The sequence below is a fragment of the Elaeis guineensis genome, chromosome 5 (genome assembly GCF_000442705.2).
Source record: "Elaeis guineensis isolate ETL-2024a chromosome 5, EG11, whole genome shotgun sequence".
Classification (NCBI taxonomy): Eukaryota; Viridiplantae; Streptophyta; class Magnoliopsida; order Arecales; family Arecaceae; genus Elaeis; species Elaeis guineensis.
In genome coordinates, this window is record NC_025997.2 from 10,106,013 (window position 1) to 10,122,643 (window position 16,631).

Consider the following 16,631-nt stretch of genomic DNA (forward strand, 5'->3'; position numbering starts at 1 on the left):
GTCATGAATATCACATCAATACGTGTGACTATGTGAGGAAGATGAATAGATCCCTTTTTAAGGGAAAAAACTTAGATGATACATTCATATCTTGAACTTCTATAGGTCAAAAACAAAAATCAGTGAAAAAAATATCTCTCATCATATAAGATACAAGTTCTCTTGATTAGAGGATCATGTATATTCAGATTATTTCTGAGACTTGAACAACTAAGAGATTACCAATGGACCTAACAATAACATGCTTATATACCTATTCAACAGGCTGGTTGAGTTGTACAATTTTGTTATTTATATACATGCCAATTTCTGGTCTACATGCAAATTCTAAATCTTTCTGCATCTGCCTAGCTGCTTAGTTATGATTATATGAATATCATGTTCAGCACATACTTGTCGAGTATCTATGTGTTCCTGTCCTTTTCCCTGGTATCAGCTGTGCATTTTAGCTTCCACACAACTTTGGAGTTCAGTATTACCTTGCACTCAAGATTTTGCATTTTCAAATTACTGATCCTAAGCAAGCATTTGTTTCCATAAGTATCTTGTTAATGTACTGAGAATCCATGTGCTCTTCCATATTTGCAGGCTTGTGAATGGTAATCAGCTTTCTGGGCCTTTACCTGAAGAGTTAGGCTACCTTCCAAACTTAAATAGAATACAGATAGACCAGAATCACATATCAGGGCCTGTACCAAAATCATTTGCAAATTTGAACAAAACAAAGCATTTGTGAGTATGTTTGGTTTTAGTTTGTTTTATCTAGTTATGAAGGATCTATTTTCTAATAATATACTTGAAAATTTTCATGTAAGCCACATGAACAACAACTCCATCAGCGGGCAAATTCCAAGTGAGCTGTCCAGATTACCAGAACTTCTTCACCTGTAAGTGTTATCCATTAGTGCATCTTTTTCCTCCTTAATTGATTAACACCCTCACTAGATTTATTATAATGAGGTGGGTATAGGCCATTTTGATGATTGTGCTTTGTTACCTTATCACTAATAAAGTGAATTATTGCAGTCTTCTGGACAACAACAACTTAACTGGCTCTCTTCCTCCAGAATTGTCGAGGTTTCCGAAACTTCTCATCCTGTATGTACTTTGGTCTACTAGCACTAATTTGAAAATATCATGAAACATGATGACTTTTTCATTGTTAGTCTTCTGGAAACTTGTTTGGAGTGAAAGCTATGAGCCTTTGTTCCTTTCACTGAAGGTTCTGCTAAAGCAAATCTTGATTATTTGGACCAGAAAATATAGCACACTTTTTAGAGGCTGGGTTATTCAAGAGCAATCCTTTGTAAATAGATTATTAGTATCTTCTCCAATTACCTTGTCCCCTATCTAAGAAAGCAAGATCTATATTAGTTTATCCAAGGAGTAATTACATTATTTTCTTCCTGTTTGCATTTTTTACATGTTTTATTTGTTGCATTTTTTTGGCTTGGAAGGAGATCTTACTAGAGTTACCCACATTCTTTCTTGGTCCGTCTTGAAGGCCAATTATGTTTTCTGGCAATTTGACCTGATATTGACCATGTTTAGATGTTGCATTTATCTGGCTATCAATACGAGCTTGTTGATGGAATGTATACAAAAGATTCCTACACCATATACTGTACATTGTTGCTTTAGATGTGAAAATACAAAACCTGATCTTTACTTGGCTTTTATTATAAGGAAAATGTTTTGGGATGCTGATTAAGTGCAACAGAAAGTTCCTTGGGCTCAGTTGTGATGGAAGTTCAGCCACCCCATGTATATCACAGTTCCTACAAGTTACATCAATCCCCTTGTGTCAGGAAACTATTCATGTGCAAGAAACCAATGCCCCCTATCATTATATTGTAATTTGTAATCTTCATGTTAAATTGATATTTTTGTCCATATCTTGATTTATAGGATCCTTTTTTCCTCACTTTGTTGGTAAGGTTTTCAGAGTGCTGCATTTATATCTCACACAAGCATTATGAATAGAAAATAATTTTGACTATGTCAATCACACTGGCTTTCTTGAAATAACAGAAGGTGATAGAGTATCTCACATGCAATGTTACGTTGTTGTTATCAAGGTTTGCCGTCTTGGTACCAAAATGATATCTAGTCTTGTGTCGTACCAACACTCGGTATGCCTCACCATCTCATTACTGCAATGTGAATTGTAATAGGATGGTACCATATGGGGTCCAATACCGAGACAGCAAACCTTGGTTGTTATGCTTCCTTATGATGCACTACATTGTTCCTTCCAACCATGGATTGTCATACCACCCATACCATTTGGAATGGATGTACCATATATCATACCGGATGGGAATCAGTATGAACTTCAAGTTCGGGTCGGTACAAGCCCCGTATTACTCCGTACCAAGGCATACCGAAGCATGCCATGGTATGTATCGACCCATTCCAAGGCATACCAACATGCACTGAAGTGTGATGAGATAAAAGGTGAGAAAAATGGTTGGATGGCTGTTTGGTGCAGGATGCATACTGTACCATACTGACCTGTATTAGTATACCAAATCGGTAAGGTACCGATATAGAAGTACCTAGTACCATGATTGTAGACCTTGCTTCCAACATATGCATCTTCTACTAAAATCTTAGTTTTGCATGATATAGTTTATCAAATTGTTGTGTGGATTTTCTGAGGTTCAGGGCCATATCTTTGATTGAATCTATTGTTTCATTACTCCTAATGACCTAATAACCCAGTCACCTATATGATCACAAAATCATTGTTTTGTAGATGCGAATTTACATATTTCATTGTTCTTGTCATTTATCATTTAGACCTACTCTCTTAGATTTTCTTCTTGTGAATACTAATAGTTTTACTTTTCCATCCATTTTGCAGTCAATTAGATAATAATAACTTTTCTGGGAGTTCAATTCCAGCTTCTTATGGCAACATGGCTCAACTTTTAAAGTTGTAAGTGCGAGTACTTATTATCTTTGATATTGTATTTGGAGTTAGTGAAAACCTTTTAGATATAAAAAAATTTCAGTGGACAATGTGTTAAAAGTATGCACTTTTCCAGACAATAGTTTTGAGGTCTTCCTTGAAATTTTGTTCTTCCTGCAGATGATACTAGTGAAGTACTTCACCGGATTTTAACTGCCAATCACTTTCATTTTCTAGTTAACTAAAAAAAAGGCTGCATTAGGATGTTTTCCCTAAGATGCATGTAGTCTTTTTTTTTCCATTAAAAAAGGATATAAGTAATGATTTCTTTTATGATAAATGTTTTATTATCTATTTTCCCCCAGCTGCTTTAAACTTCTCTCACTAAGAAGGAAGAAGCTACATGGTATTTTTTTTGTTTTGTTGGGGGGGGGGGGCGCGCGCATTGTTTATTTCAGCTAAAATTACTAATTCCAATCCTCAGTGCATATTTATATTTGTTGGCTTTTGATTTATAAAGATCATTTTGTAGTTTGTGATTTTCTGCTGTTCAAGAAATATAAATAGGTGGAGTTTCAGTAACCAACAATGAAATTATTGTAATGTACTATTTATGTCAAGTGTTCTGGTTCTCTTTTAACAGTGTAGATCGTACCCATGATGTTCCAGTAGTCACACTTTAATCCTTGCCTTTAAGGGCTTAGATCCTAATAACATATTAATTATAATCTCATTCAGAAACTGGATAGCATTATTTGAACTACGAAGTACGCCAGATGTCTTGCAAAATCTGTGTTAATCTAAAATATATTTTATTTGGGGTGCACATGAGCTGTGCCAGAATGTGCTACTAAACATTTAGGTTTGCATGATGGGACTGGTGACATTTTCAAGACACTTGGACCTGACAGGCATGGTAAAGTATTCATAGGCATCCCAGAAATTTAGTGTCCTGCTTTAACCAGAATTACAGTCACTTGCAATTTGTTGGGTTTTCCTGTCAAAAAAAAAAAAAGCTATGGCACTTCAATTTTTATCTTTTTAAGTGTTAAACGTTATTAAATCAGTCGGTCACATTTCTAACGAACTGTTATACCTTTTTCTTCATTGCCCTCATGGTAAGTTGGCATGAAATGTAAGATTCTTCTATATGAATATTATTTATTAATCAAACTTAGTCTAGTGGTCAAGTACTTCAGTTTATCCAAAATTATCTGCTGAAGCGTTTAATTTTAAATTGCACAGAAGTGTCCACATGTTCAAGATTTTTAGATGTTGAAATGTCAAACATGTTTTGAACACCTCGTCATGCAATCCCCATGCTAGTGTCTAGGTAAAGTTGGTACTAACCCAACAGGTTCCCAAGCCAAGATGCTTCATGATGGGTTTGGTTTCAGTAATGGACGCATAGAGTTCTTGCATAAATCCTCTTTATTGAAATTAATGCATGCCCTAAGAATGGTAGTAAGCAGGAAGTAGTGTCAATTTGGCATGGAAGATATAATTTTGGATGATGTTAACTGTTAAGGTGTCTTGGTTGTTTGTTTTCCTTTGAAAATGCTTTTGATAAGCAATTCAATCATGAACATAGTAGATTTCATGAAAAGAGATGTATGCTGGGTAGTCATTATAAGGCTCTCAAGCAAGGTTCGCTGTACCGGTACGGACGGTGTGCCGGTCCCGGACCGGTACGGTACGGTACCGGCACCATACCGTACCGACACACGGTATGCCTGGGCATACCGGTCCGGTACCGGTACATAATATTTTTTTTGATTTTCAATTTTTTTTTTTGGATTTTTGAAGTTAATAATTGATAAATACAACTTCAATATGGCATTATATTGTATATTATTAACATATTTGGGTTCAATTTGGAGTTAGATTGCGGTACAAAGACTCTTAATAGCCATATGTTGCAATCGAATCAGTTTCATGCAGAAGGAAATGGGTTTGGAAGATTCAGAACACATCATAAAGCCCTCAACCATTTAACTTGATTAAAATTAGGGTGGTAAAATACCTGAACTCTCTCCTATTTGACTTATTTATGAAAAACCTTGCTCCAATTGTGATCCTATATGATATCGCATATAACAGTTTAAGCTTCCAGCATCATAACATTATGCAACCAGAAGTTATTCAATTTTATGATTCCACCATAAGAATTTCTTCATTAACTCTGAGACATATATACAACTATAGCATCACAAGATTTATGATATTGATACAATCAGATATTATTCAATTTTATGATGCCATTTTGAGTTACTAATTGGAATATTAGATATTGCCCATGCTTCTTTTTTAATCATAAATGCTGAGTGTTGTGTGATTATAATACTGAGATTTTTATTTTAAAATCTTGTTGAGGTCTCTAAACTATCTGTTACAACTGCGATTAATTGTTGTGGAAACGAATACTTAAAACGGTACGAATGCACAGGGTTAAATGAGCAAGGAGTCATGGTACCAAACAGGAAGAAGGGTAATGGTAAATGCTTAGTAATTGTTGGGGCGGGAACCTCCATTACTAGCTATCAGAGATTCAAAATTTTCTTTCAGGTTCCTCTCAAGTTCTCAGAATGCTTCCCTAGGCATTTCCATCTGTTTGGTGATGAAAAACCAAATCAAATTCATCTTACGAGTTGGATTCCGATGAACTAATACATGGTACAAGCTTTACAATCTCGGTATCGGATCTTATACTGACACCATTCTATTATAATACCGATATATATTTCAATTTGGTATAAAACAACATACCAAATATTGGTATAATATGAAATAACATATCAATATGATATAATACATCATATCGGATACTACAAGACAGATGGTATAACAGATATGATAGAGAGAGAGAGATGTGCTTGAGGTTTCATTTTATTTCAGATACCAAGAAAATAACACAAGATCCTCATCAAACTGAGCCACCTTCCCCCCTCCCCCCCTTTCCATGGGCGGTACAGTTCGGTTCACCCCGAACCGGTCCAGAACCGAGTCGTACCGCCCGGTTCTGGGCGGTATGGGCCCGAACCGCACCGAACCGCCCGGTTCGGTGCGGTTTGGGGTCTTTTTCCGAAAAACAGGCCGAACCGGACCGGTAAGGGACCAGTCCGGCTCGGTACGCCCCGTACTGGGCGGTTCGGCCCGGTACGGCGAACCATGCTCTCAAGTCTCCTACTATGCGCCCTTCTATATCCATCTTATGGAAATCAAGGTCTCAGAGTGGGACATTTTGTCTCACCATTATTACTTCTTGTGATGCAAGTACCAGTAAGACTGCTTAAGAGAAAACGTGTTTCTGGGCTGCAAGACATTTAGTTGACTAGTTGAGATTTGGGTATGTGTCAGCTTACTTTATATTTGCTGATGATGCGTTTGTTTTGTGTAGGACCAACCAAATGTGCTTAAGCTCCACTTCATTTGTTTCCATTTTTAATTTGCTTTTAGCCCAAGATTTATTTCTCAAAATGCTCTACATCAGAAACAGACATGAAAGGCAAAATGTTGAAACATGTGATTTTGTAGATTCACAGTTAAGCATTGAATCTTGTTCACCAAATTTGCGTAAACTCCACTTCATTGGGTCCTGCTTTTGATTTGCTACTAGTGCCAAAATTGCTCTCTGACAGATGTGAACATGAAAGCATAAAATGATGAAACATGTGCTTTAGTAGTATACTAACAAGTGAGTGTTCAATTTTTTTTTTTTTTTGGGTTCAGCGATTTATATTTGGCCTGGCTGCTGGACAGCAAGCCTCTGTGTTTTGGAGAGAGTGCATTACAACTTCAATGAGGAGAAATTTAGAGGCAGAACAAACTGCAGGAAGGGGTTTACTGATGATGGGAGAACTATTTAATCTGCTAGTTGGGGTGTCTAAAATCTAAGCCCTGTGATAATACGCAATATGCATCTACTAGATTTGATGCTCTTTTTGAAGTAGCTTCGGAAAATTGGCATATTGTAAATTAGTCCTTCAGAATGATATAATTTGTTTGACTGAAATGCTTTCTGGATTTTATTTGTGGACATCCCGCATGCTATGCCATATGATTGGAATCCTTATGTTTGTCCAATTTATATATTTTCATTTATAGCATTTGCAGCCTTGGTGTTACTGTCATGGATGGTCTCTTCCATGCTTAAATCTTTTGCAGGTTAAACTCAGAAGTCAGAACAAAATTTCCAGATAACATTAAAAATGTTTTATTTTGGTTCACCAGGAGTCTTCGGAACTGCAGTTTACAAGGAGCTGTTCCTGATCTAAGTCGAATACAGCAACTTGGCTACTTGTAGGCATTACCATAACATTGTGAAGTGCAACTTTATAGAAAAATATTTTTGTTCTTTTTTCTTTACAAGAATTTTATTTTCATTTTCTTTTGATTAATGCTGATGGGATCTTGATGGTATTCATATTTCAGAGATCTTAGCCAGAACCGGTTGACGGGATCTATACCATCTAGTAGACTTTCTGACAATATTACTACCATGTAGGGAAGACTTCTTAACCTAAATACAGTTCTCAGTTCTTCAACATATATCGCTTGTCCTAAAACTCTTATTTTTGTTCTGTAACCTATTTGACATGAGAGTAGGCGAAGGTTTTTGAATTCCTGCATTAAGTGATTTTTTGAAATTTGTGCATGCAGAGACCTGTCAAACAACCTTCTTAGTGGATCCATTCCTTCGAGCTTTTCCGACCTCCCTCATCTCCAGAGATTGTAAGCATATACTTCTACATTCATTTCTAATTATCAAGTGTAGGAACCTGTGGATAGCTTTTGCACCTCTTGTTCTTCAACTAGCATACCTCCTAGTGGACAGCAGATGGTTTATGATTTCGGCTTTGTTACAGATGTTAAACTTTATTGTAAATTTGTCATCACTATACTTTTCTTTATGATTCGTTGTAGAAGATTTGTGCTTGTGAGCTATGCATTATACCAGACTCTCATTATTGAATATTTTATTTTATTTTTATTGACAGGTCCCTTGAAAACAACAAACTAAATGGTTCTGTTCCATCCACTATTTGGGAGAATGTAACTTTAACTGGAAATGAAAGTCTCATATTGTAAGAACAGTTGGCAAAGAGAGATTCCTGCCCCAAGATGAGAATGATTAGCTAACATTTTCTGTTATGATTTTGCAGGGATTTCCAGAATAATAGTCTTGCAAATATAACAAGTGCCCTTAACCCTCCAGCAAATGTCACCCTCTTGTATGTTTTTTCTTCAAATATGTTCTAGTTGTAGTTATTTATCATTTGACTAGATTTAACAAATATTTAGTTGACAACTTATTTTTCAAAGAGGATATCAAGTATGAATTATCTTCATCCATTCAGATATTTTGTCAATATTTGCTTGTGTCACTGATGTTGTTTTGCTTTATATATATATATATAATTTTCATTTACATATGCACTTGCATCCTTTCATTGGAGCATTGTCTATTAGTGTATATGATGTCTATAGAGCCAGTACACATGCAGCAACATGGATGGTGCAAGGCATGTGCCGAGTTCACATATGCTGCTAGGATTTTAGGCACCAAATCCAGGAGTGAAAGTTAAGTGTGCTGGCACACCTACAATTATCATTCTGATTTTCTAGGTATAAATCTGAACTCAGACTAGAAACTCAAACTTCAATACACCAGTATTATTATACTTTTTTACTTAGATTTGACTTTGTTTTCTTTGTTTCTGCTACTCCACACTCTAAAATGTAGGCAACACTAAGCCATTAAGCGACTTAGAGGTTTGCTCATTCCTTTGGCACTTGGTCAGCAACAAGATTTTACTTGTTATCTGTGGAGCTAGCACTATGTCGTTTACATAAGCAAACTTCGCATAAAATAAAAGTGCAAAAAGATCTATTAGAGCTTATATTCATTTGTATATGAAGCTAAGATATAGGATTATATCTCTAGTTTTTCATGGCATACACTAATCTTAGAAACTCATGCATTGTTGCGGGAACAAGGATTCAAGTCTGACAAGATGTCCTGTGGGACTCCAGGATGGGGTACCATCCCATGTGTCACGATAGGACCCTCCATTACTGTCCTAGCATCCCAATCAGCATGTCTTGGGATATCCCTTGTCCCAAGTGTCGGCATGGGGTGGGAGGCAGCAGCATGTCCCATTCCATAAGAAAACTAGGATAGCACTGTCCCACAGGAATTAAAACCTTGTATGAGAATGTGAATAGGGTTTGAAACAACTGAGAATTGAAATTTATAGAAGTCAACAGATGACCCAGGCAGAAATGACTTAATGAATTTGATGCAGTGTAGGATGACATCAGATCAATATAATACACCATTCTTCTTTGTGTCAAAACCATTTTGATGCTATACCACGCATCATCAGATGCTAATCCCTTAGATAAACCCCGGATTTAGGATCTGACATGGTGAAAAGTAGTACAAGACTTCTTTGGAGAAAAAAGGAAAGAAAAAAGTTGCAGACTATTTGATTCCTGCAGATGTCATATGTTCAATATACCAACAAGGGTCATTTAGGTGATTCCTCATTCCAGTACTTTGTATAAGCTTCTTCGATAAATCCCATGCTATTGAACCTAGCCATATGCATACATATTGATGGATAAAACTTCTTTTTTGCTGTAATTACTTTCTCAGATTGTAATGCTGATATTCATTGGCACAATATGCAAATTAAACTGCAAATTGCTGAAAAGGGCCAAAACTAATTTTTCGAACTTGTCACATATGCTTTCTATTTTTATTTCTAATCTGTGGTGCAATGCTTTTCTTAATGATTCTTTAATTTGTTGATTCTTGTTTATGATTCCCATTTTTACTCTAACTGTCTAACATCATATCCAGGCTATATGGGAATCCTGTATGTGCAAATGCAAACCAACTCAACATAGTCGAGTTCTGTCAGCCTCAGATTGTACAAGCTCCTGGAGGCTCAACAAACTCCAAAATAAGCTGTCCTCCATGCCCTACAGATTTAGATTATGAAAATAATCCATTATATCCTATACCATGTTTTTGTTCTGTCCCACTTGCGCTTGGATATCGGCTAAAAAGCCCAGGGTTCTCAGATTTCCGGCCATACGAACATAGTTTTGAGGAATACTTAACAAGTGGTCTTCTGTTGTATCTTTATCAGTTGGAAATTGTTTCATTTTTGTGGGAAGAAGGTCCAAGGCTACGTATGTACCTGAAGTTATTTCCCAATGCAACTTTATTTAATGCAAGTGAGGTCAGACGAATACAAGACATGTTTACAGGATGGCTGATTCCAGATTCAGATATTTTTGGACCATATGAACTACTTAATTTCACTCTTGGATCTTATGGACCTGGTACGTCATGATGATAATGTTTGACAAATAAATGTTTATGTGCACTTAACACACTCACAAAAGTAATGATCTTTATTATTTTATAAAGATGTCATTTACAAGCTTGTTATTGGGGAGTATACAATCTACAGAAAATCAGGAGCCTGGACCGGCATTTCAGATTTTCTAAGAATAACTATATTTAATAACAAAATGGTATAAATTTGTGAAACTGTTGGTGTATAAGTGAGAGAAATCGAAACCATTGCAATAAATCTGTTAATGAAGTAGAATTCAACAAATTCAAGAATATTTTTCAAAGGATAAGAGAAGTTTTTATATAATTAAAATGCAATGATGATGGGAAAATTTGCATGGGAATATCATTTAAAGGAATTTAGAATCTGACTACATGAACCATGTTTGTTCCATCTTCAATGCATAAGATAGACTTCCAAGTTGCCTCATCTGAATGCCTGTAGTCCATCAAATTCATCATCAAAGTTCAAGATATGTCTCTTTAATACCTAATTGATGCAGCCTAGGCCACATTTCGATGGAGAGAGAAAGAAGATGCACGAAACAAGAAAATAGCAAAAGAAAAAGAAACTCTCTTCTCTAAGTTTTAACATAATAACACGAAATAAACTGATTACAACGTTGGCCTAAAGGGCCTTATTTATAGCATAAAAGTCCTAAACACAAAAAGGAATCTAAAACAAAAAAAAGACTAAATCAAAATTAGACTCCAAATCTGACTAGGACTCTTCCGCGTGCCTGTTGACTTGTTAAACAATTGAATTAGGTTTGGAAATCCGAGGTGGCGGCAAAGTGACCAGCTAGGGCTTGAAAAGAGTTTTCCGAATTGGGGTCATAATAGTGATTCTGATATCGGATGATAAAGTTATGGCTGTTCTAGCGTAGCAGTGTCAAAATTATCGGGATCAGAAGAAATCAGCTCGATTTTCGATTCTTTCGGGCCCGGTCCCTCGAATCAAGATATTGATCAGCTAAGACGTCTGCGTCACTAATGTTTATGACTTGGTTTAGAAGCACCTATACATGATACTTTTGAAGAATTTTTCAATTATATCTTTTCGAATTAAGTTACATGCTCATTGTTGAAGACGTAAGGCATGAATTGAAGTTGAAGAGTTTTTTTTTGTCTATCCATTCTAAGTTATGTATTTGAAATTCTATTTATGTTATTAGATTTATTGTGCTTTGAAGATCCAGCTTCTACCATGTCAAGATGGTTGGTGTGCTCAATCTTGTTTACTCTATGAAGTAGCACTGTGCGGTATCTTTTGAGATATATAGCCACAGGGTTTCAACTGAGCTGATTAAGTGAAGGATGTGCCCTCCAATGTTTTTTTCTTTTATTTTTTTGATAAAAATGTTTTTTCTTCTATCAGTAGAAAGAAATTTTCATTAGTGTTTTGTTGGCCCATAGTTTTAAATCTAATACTGTGGTAGTTCAGTTTATATTTAATTGTTTACATATTTCTTTTCGCTGAATAAGAAGCTGCACACCTTCTTGAGAACGGCAAGGGTAATTAAAATTTGATGAAACATCATAATCTTCTGATAACTAGAAGATGTTACTGTGCATTTTCTAAGGACAAAAGTTTCAAATTGCTTTTATCAAATTCTGTTTTAATAAAGTTAGTGAAGCTTTATGGCTAACCATTTCAAATGATAGCATAAACTAATATCTGATTAGTGATTCCATTTTATTGCTGCAGTGATATCAAATGCTTCAAGATCCGGGTTAGGCACGGGTGCCATGGTTGGCATTGTGTTAGGAGCAGTTGCTGGTGCAGCTACTCTATCAGCAGTTATAACAATGCTTATATTGAGGAGGCACTCTAAATATCGTCTGGTTCCCAAAAAGCGAACATGTATGCACCTGGACTATAATTAGTAATTGTTTAGTTGGTGATTATTGGCTACGAATGAAATAGGTGAAAACTATGTATCGGGTGAAATGTCTATTGGAATTATTACAAGACAACAGTATTCTGACATTGTTCAAAAATATTTAAAAATTAACTGCTTTGAATTATCCCTATTATTATTATTTTGAAGTGCCAGGTTGATGTCTTACAGTTTTTTTTTTGGTTTATTCCATTTTCCTAACTTAAGCTATCCTTATGAAGACCTTTGGTGCTTAGATTCTTGAATTTATTTTGTGATTCACATTTATTTATCACTTCGTGAGCTACATAATTTGTACCTACTATCATCACACAAACCTAGAAAGCTTACTCAAATGTAATAATTTTGTAGCCTCTTTTTAATCTTAATATATATATATATATATATATATATATAAGCAATTGCTGTTGTAACAATATAGTTTTGACTAGTATGCCTAAATTGTTTTAGTTTATTTCATTGCATATATCAACATCAAGTATAAATAGACATATATATTCACCCCAAGGGACCTGCAAGAGCAATTGTTCTTTCACCCTCTTCATGATTTGCTAATACCACTTGATGACTGCACGATGATATACTGCCTTTTTCTTGATCAAATTCATTCCCACAGAGCCATAGTTAAATTAAGTGATTTGGCATTACTTTTCATTGATAGTGATTTTAATCATTGTTTCATGATTGTTTTAGTGACACAAGTTGTTTATAACTGTAGCATATTTGCACACACCATCAGCTCATGTTTTAACTCTGAGAGACATATATGAGGGGTTATAGTATATTCTGGCAGTCTTTGTTTGTATGTCCTCCCTATTTATGAAAAGGGATCCAAAGACAGCCACCTGGCCTTTATCATGATTCAGAAAAATTAGATCCGATGTGAATCAAGGTTTTGAGTGGAAAAAATAAACATCATTTCCAGGTGGGGTGTTAATGTAAGGAAAAATCATCATTCAATCTTTTGGAAGCTTTCCTTGTATACTTTTGATTTTCGACCAAATATCTCCAAATTGAGAGAGAAGCTTATTGTCGCAAAGAATTGACCAATCATTAAATAAGTGAAGGCCTTCTGAAGCAATGGAACCAATGGAAGATGACTTGTTGAGGACGATTCTGGAATTCCTCTCTCCAACTTACCCATGCCATCCCTGCAAGTAACATCAAAATTCAAAACAATATGTTGTGAAGACTTTGTGAAATTTCTCTTTCTCCAGTCAAGACAAAGGTGCTCAAAGCTGGATCTAGGATGCAGAACTCCTAAAGATGAGCAAATTGCCTTCCAGATAGTAGAGAAGAACTGACAATTGGAGAAAAGACAGTCCCCAGTTTCAAGAGCTTTCTGACAAAGAACACGGCCTCCAAAGTTCTTACCAAGTTTTTTCCTGAGATTGTCTCTAGTGTTGAGTTTTCCTTCCCAGCAAAACCACAAGAAGCACTTAATCTTTAAAGGCACTGAAAGAGACCATAATAAGGCTGCAAATTTGCATCTGATTCCCCGAGAATTAGTGAATTTATAGAGGAAAGAAGTGGAGAAGACTCACTTATCATTTATCTTCCAAATTAATTTATCCTCCTCCCTATTTAGTAGATATTGCAAAACTGTGTTTCCTCCACCACTTGCTCCTGAAATTAAATAGTATTAGAGCACGATATTGCTTTCTTGTAGGAGACCTAACATGCAAAGGGCTCATCAATTATAAATCTGCACTGCTGGTTTTGGTTCCTAACATATATCATTACAGAATTTACTTGGTCATTCTAAAGTTTTGCTGCTCCAGTATGTAGCTATTTACGGTTTTAGTTTAAGGGTTCAGGATCTCATTTCATCCATTCTTCACATACCTAGATGACGTTTATGCACCTTCCACTTGAATCTCAATTTTCACCATAACTTTAGACAAATCTTTCCCTCATGCACATTCATCTCATTGATGCCAGAAGTCGCATCATTGGATAGGTCTCTTTGTGTGTATCTTGTAAGTCAAAACCCTTCATGATGGCTATTATTCTGCTAAGCAAATTGATCAAGAGCCAAACAACTTGTTCTGCACCTTGAAATGGCATCTTTATAGTGTACTGAAAAGTTTTTCCACCTTTATGCAGTGTCAAGAATTCCAGTTAAGATTGATGGTGTGAAGGACTTTACTTTTGAAGAAATGGCACTGGCAACAAACAATTTCAGCAGCTCCACTCAAGTTGGCCAGGGAGGATATGGAAAGGTCTACAGAGGCGTTTTAGCTGATGGAACAGTAGTAGCCATAAAACGTGCACAACAGGGATCTCTGCAGGGTTCAAAAGAGTTTTTCACAGAGATAGAGTTGTTGTCAAGGTTGCACCATAGAAACCTGGTTTCTTTGATTGGTTATTGTGATGAAGAAGATGAACAGGTATATTTCTTTCATATCTAGTCATTTTACTTTTTGCAACAATGTTTTGGGGATTCAACTTGGCTTTCAAGTTACCCCCTTAGGTTGACCTAAAAGATATGGCAAGATTTAGTGTCAGCTTGGTCAGTCTTAATATTCCTCTTTGAACATAGACCTCCTTTTTTTCTGTTGATAAAGATGCTATGCATTAAACAGAAACAAGCAACCTTAAACCCTTTGCAGGAAGCTTGGAACAGTAGTAGCACACTCTTGTTTAGTTGTTTTAGTTCTCATGTTTGTTAAATAAATCCTGACTGCTATGTCAAACCTTTGACAGCTCCACCTTCCCCCAACCACACAAAAGAAAGAAAGAAAGAAAGAAAGAAAAAAAGAGAGAAAAGTTTATTATTAGTAAGATACTTTTTATTTCTTACAAAGGTTTGCCATACCAATCAGTACTATACAATATTGGACATACCATACCGTACCGGTACTGAACTGGTATGCAATCCCATACTATACCAACACTCTGTACGCCTTGCCATCACATACTATATTGCATACTAAAACTGTAATAGGATGGTATCAGTACATGGTCTACTACCAAGATGGCAAACCTTGTTTCTTACTATAATCAACTAAAAGATGAAGGATACTAAGGATCGTCAAATTGTAGAATCAAAAGAAAAGAAAACAACAAAAGGTGATATAATCAAGTAAAGGATATTGGAGGTTTAGTAGGCATGGATATGTCTCAACAAAGAAGAAAAATCGGGTTGATCCTTGCTTGAACATTTCATTCCAAAGAAGAAGAAGAAGAAGGAGAATTCAATGTTTGAGAATAATGGGAATAGTGGCTAAATCAAGAATAATGCCTCGTAGTATTATCGATCAATTTGATTTTCTAGAAGTCAGTTTGCCTTGTAATGAGATCCTTGATAGTCAGTTATTAATTTTGCAAAATCTAGATGACAGATGATAGAGAATTAGACATAGGTACTATGAAGCTTGATATTGTGGCAAGCCATTAAAAATATGAGAGTAGCTCAATGGTGAGCTTGTCTGCCACAGCATGTGTTTAGAGCCTCGCTCGAGGGCAACTGGCAGTGGGTTATGATCTAGGGCACTAGTACCACGAAACAAGAAAAGCAAGTGTTGATATAGTCAACTATTTACTAACAAATGCAAGCAATATAATCGTAGGATTCAAGAGATGAACTTGTCACCACAGCAGGGCTGCTGAGCTCGTCTCTCACAGCATGTCTATAAAGCCTCACTTGAAGGCCATCGAGCGGGCCATTATCTAGGCGCTTGTATCATTGACACTACAGAAGCAATATGTAAAATACATATGCATGCATGTGTGCATTGTAATGTGTAGTTATATGCTTGAAATGATGTAACCGTCTCAACAAATAAGCAACTATTTCCAGGATTGTTGCTCATGCCTGAACAGAGCATTGCTAAGCAGTGATAAGAGGAAGTGTTTGACATGGATTGCACAATCTTGTATTACATAAGTCTCATTTCTTTTTGTTTTTTAGTTTTGTTGAATATGTTCTTGAATCAAAAATACTTTGGTCCAGAACCAGCACCATCATTTTTTATGATATAAATTTATAGTGATCTTAGTAAAGTCTTGGTTGATATTGATGGTGGTACTCTTATACATATATAGTACAACAATCACAATGATCAAGTATTGTTAAGGTTATCTCTGGTGTTATTGCAATTTTTTTTTCAAATCCTTTTCACAACTCTCATCAGCGCTAGCTTAGTTCTTGCCCCATGACTGACACAGCTTGATCACCTCTTTTTACATAAGCCTCGTCAAATCTTCTCTTCACATGCCCACACAAGCTGAATTAATTCTCCATCACTTTTTCCTCAAGTTATGCAACGATTATGCCTCCACAAACCGGATTTTCTCTAATCTTACCAGACATCCATCTCAATATTATCATTTCTTCCACATCTATCTAGCTTGACTGAGTCCTCTAATTGACCAACAGTCTAGCTTATACAGCACAATGGGCCTTGTTGTCATTTTATAAAAACTAGAACCCTGCAAGTGCTAC

The 16,631-nt window shown here is 35.9% G+C and overlaps 1 protein-coding gene across 2 annotated transcripts in view; it reads left to right on the top strand.

Moving 5' to 3' along the window:
* Positions 1 to 16,631, top strand: part of LOC105044856 (probable LRR receptor-like serine/threonine-protein kinase At1g06840) — a 48,831-nt gene that overhangs the window by 17,855 nt on the left and 14,345 nt on the right. Inside the window, exons 6-17 of one of the 2 annotated variants that reach the window (XM_073257463.1) lie at positions 589 to 732; positions 816 to 887; positions 1,027 to 1,098; positions 2,867 to 2,941; positions 7,145 to 7,213; positions 7,346 to 7,414; positions 7,574 to 7,645; positions 7,912 to 7,998; positions 8,077 to 8,145; positions 9,780 to 10,267; positions 11,992 to 12,147; positions 14,291 to 14,574. In XM_073257463.1, coding sequence (XP_073113564.1) covers positions 589 to 732; positions 816 to 887; positions 1,027 to 1,098; positions 2,867 to 2,941; positions 7,145 to 7,213; positions 7,346 to 7,414; positions 7,574 to 7,645; positions 7,912 to 7,998; positions 8,077 to 8,145; positions 9,780 to 10,267; positions 11,992 to 12,147; positions 14,291 to 14,574 — 1,657 coding nt within the window. The remainder of the gene's footprint in view (positions 1 to 588; positions 733 to 815; positions 888 to 1,026; positions 1,099 to 2,866; positions 2,942 to 7,144; positions 7,214 to 7,345; positions 7,415 to 7,573; positions 7,646 to 7,911; positions 7,999 to 8,076; positions 8,146 to 9,779; positions 10,268 to 11,991; positions 12,148 to 14,290; positions 14,575 to 16,631) is intronic. The other variant, XM_073257464.1, reaches the window with a different exon arrangement.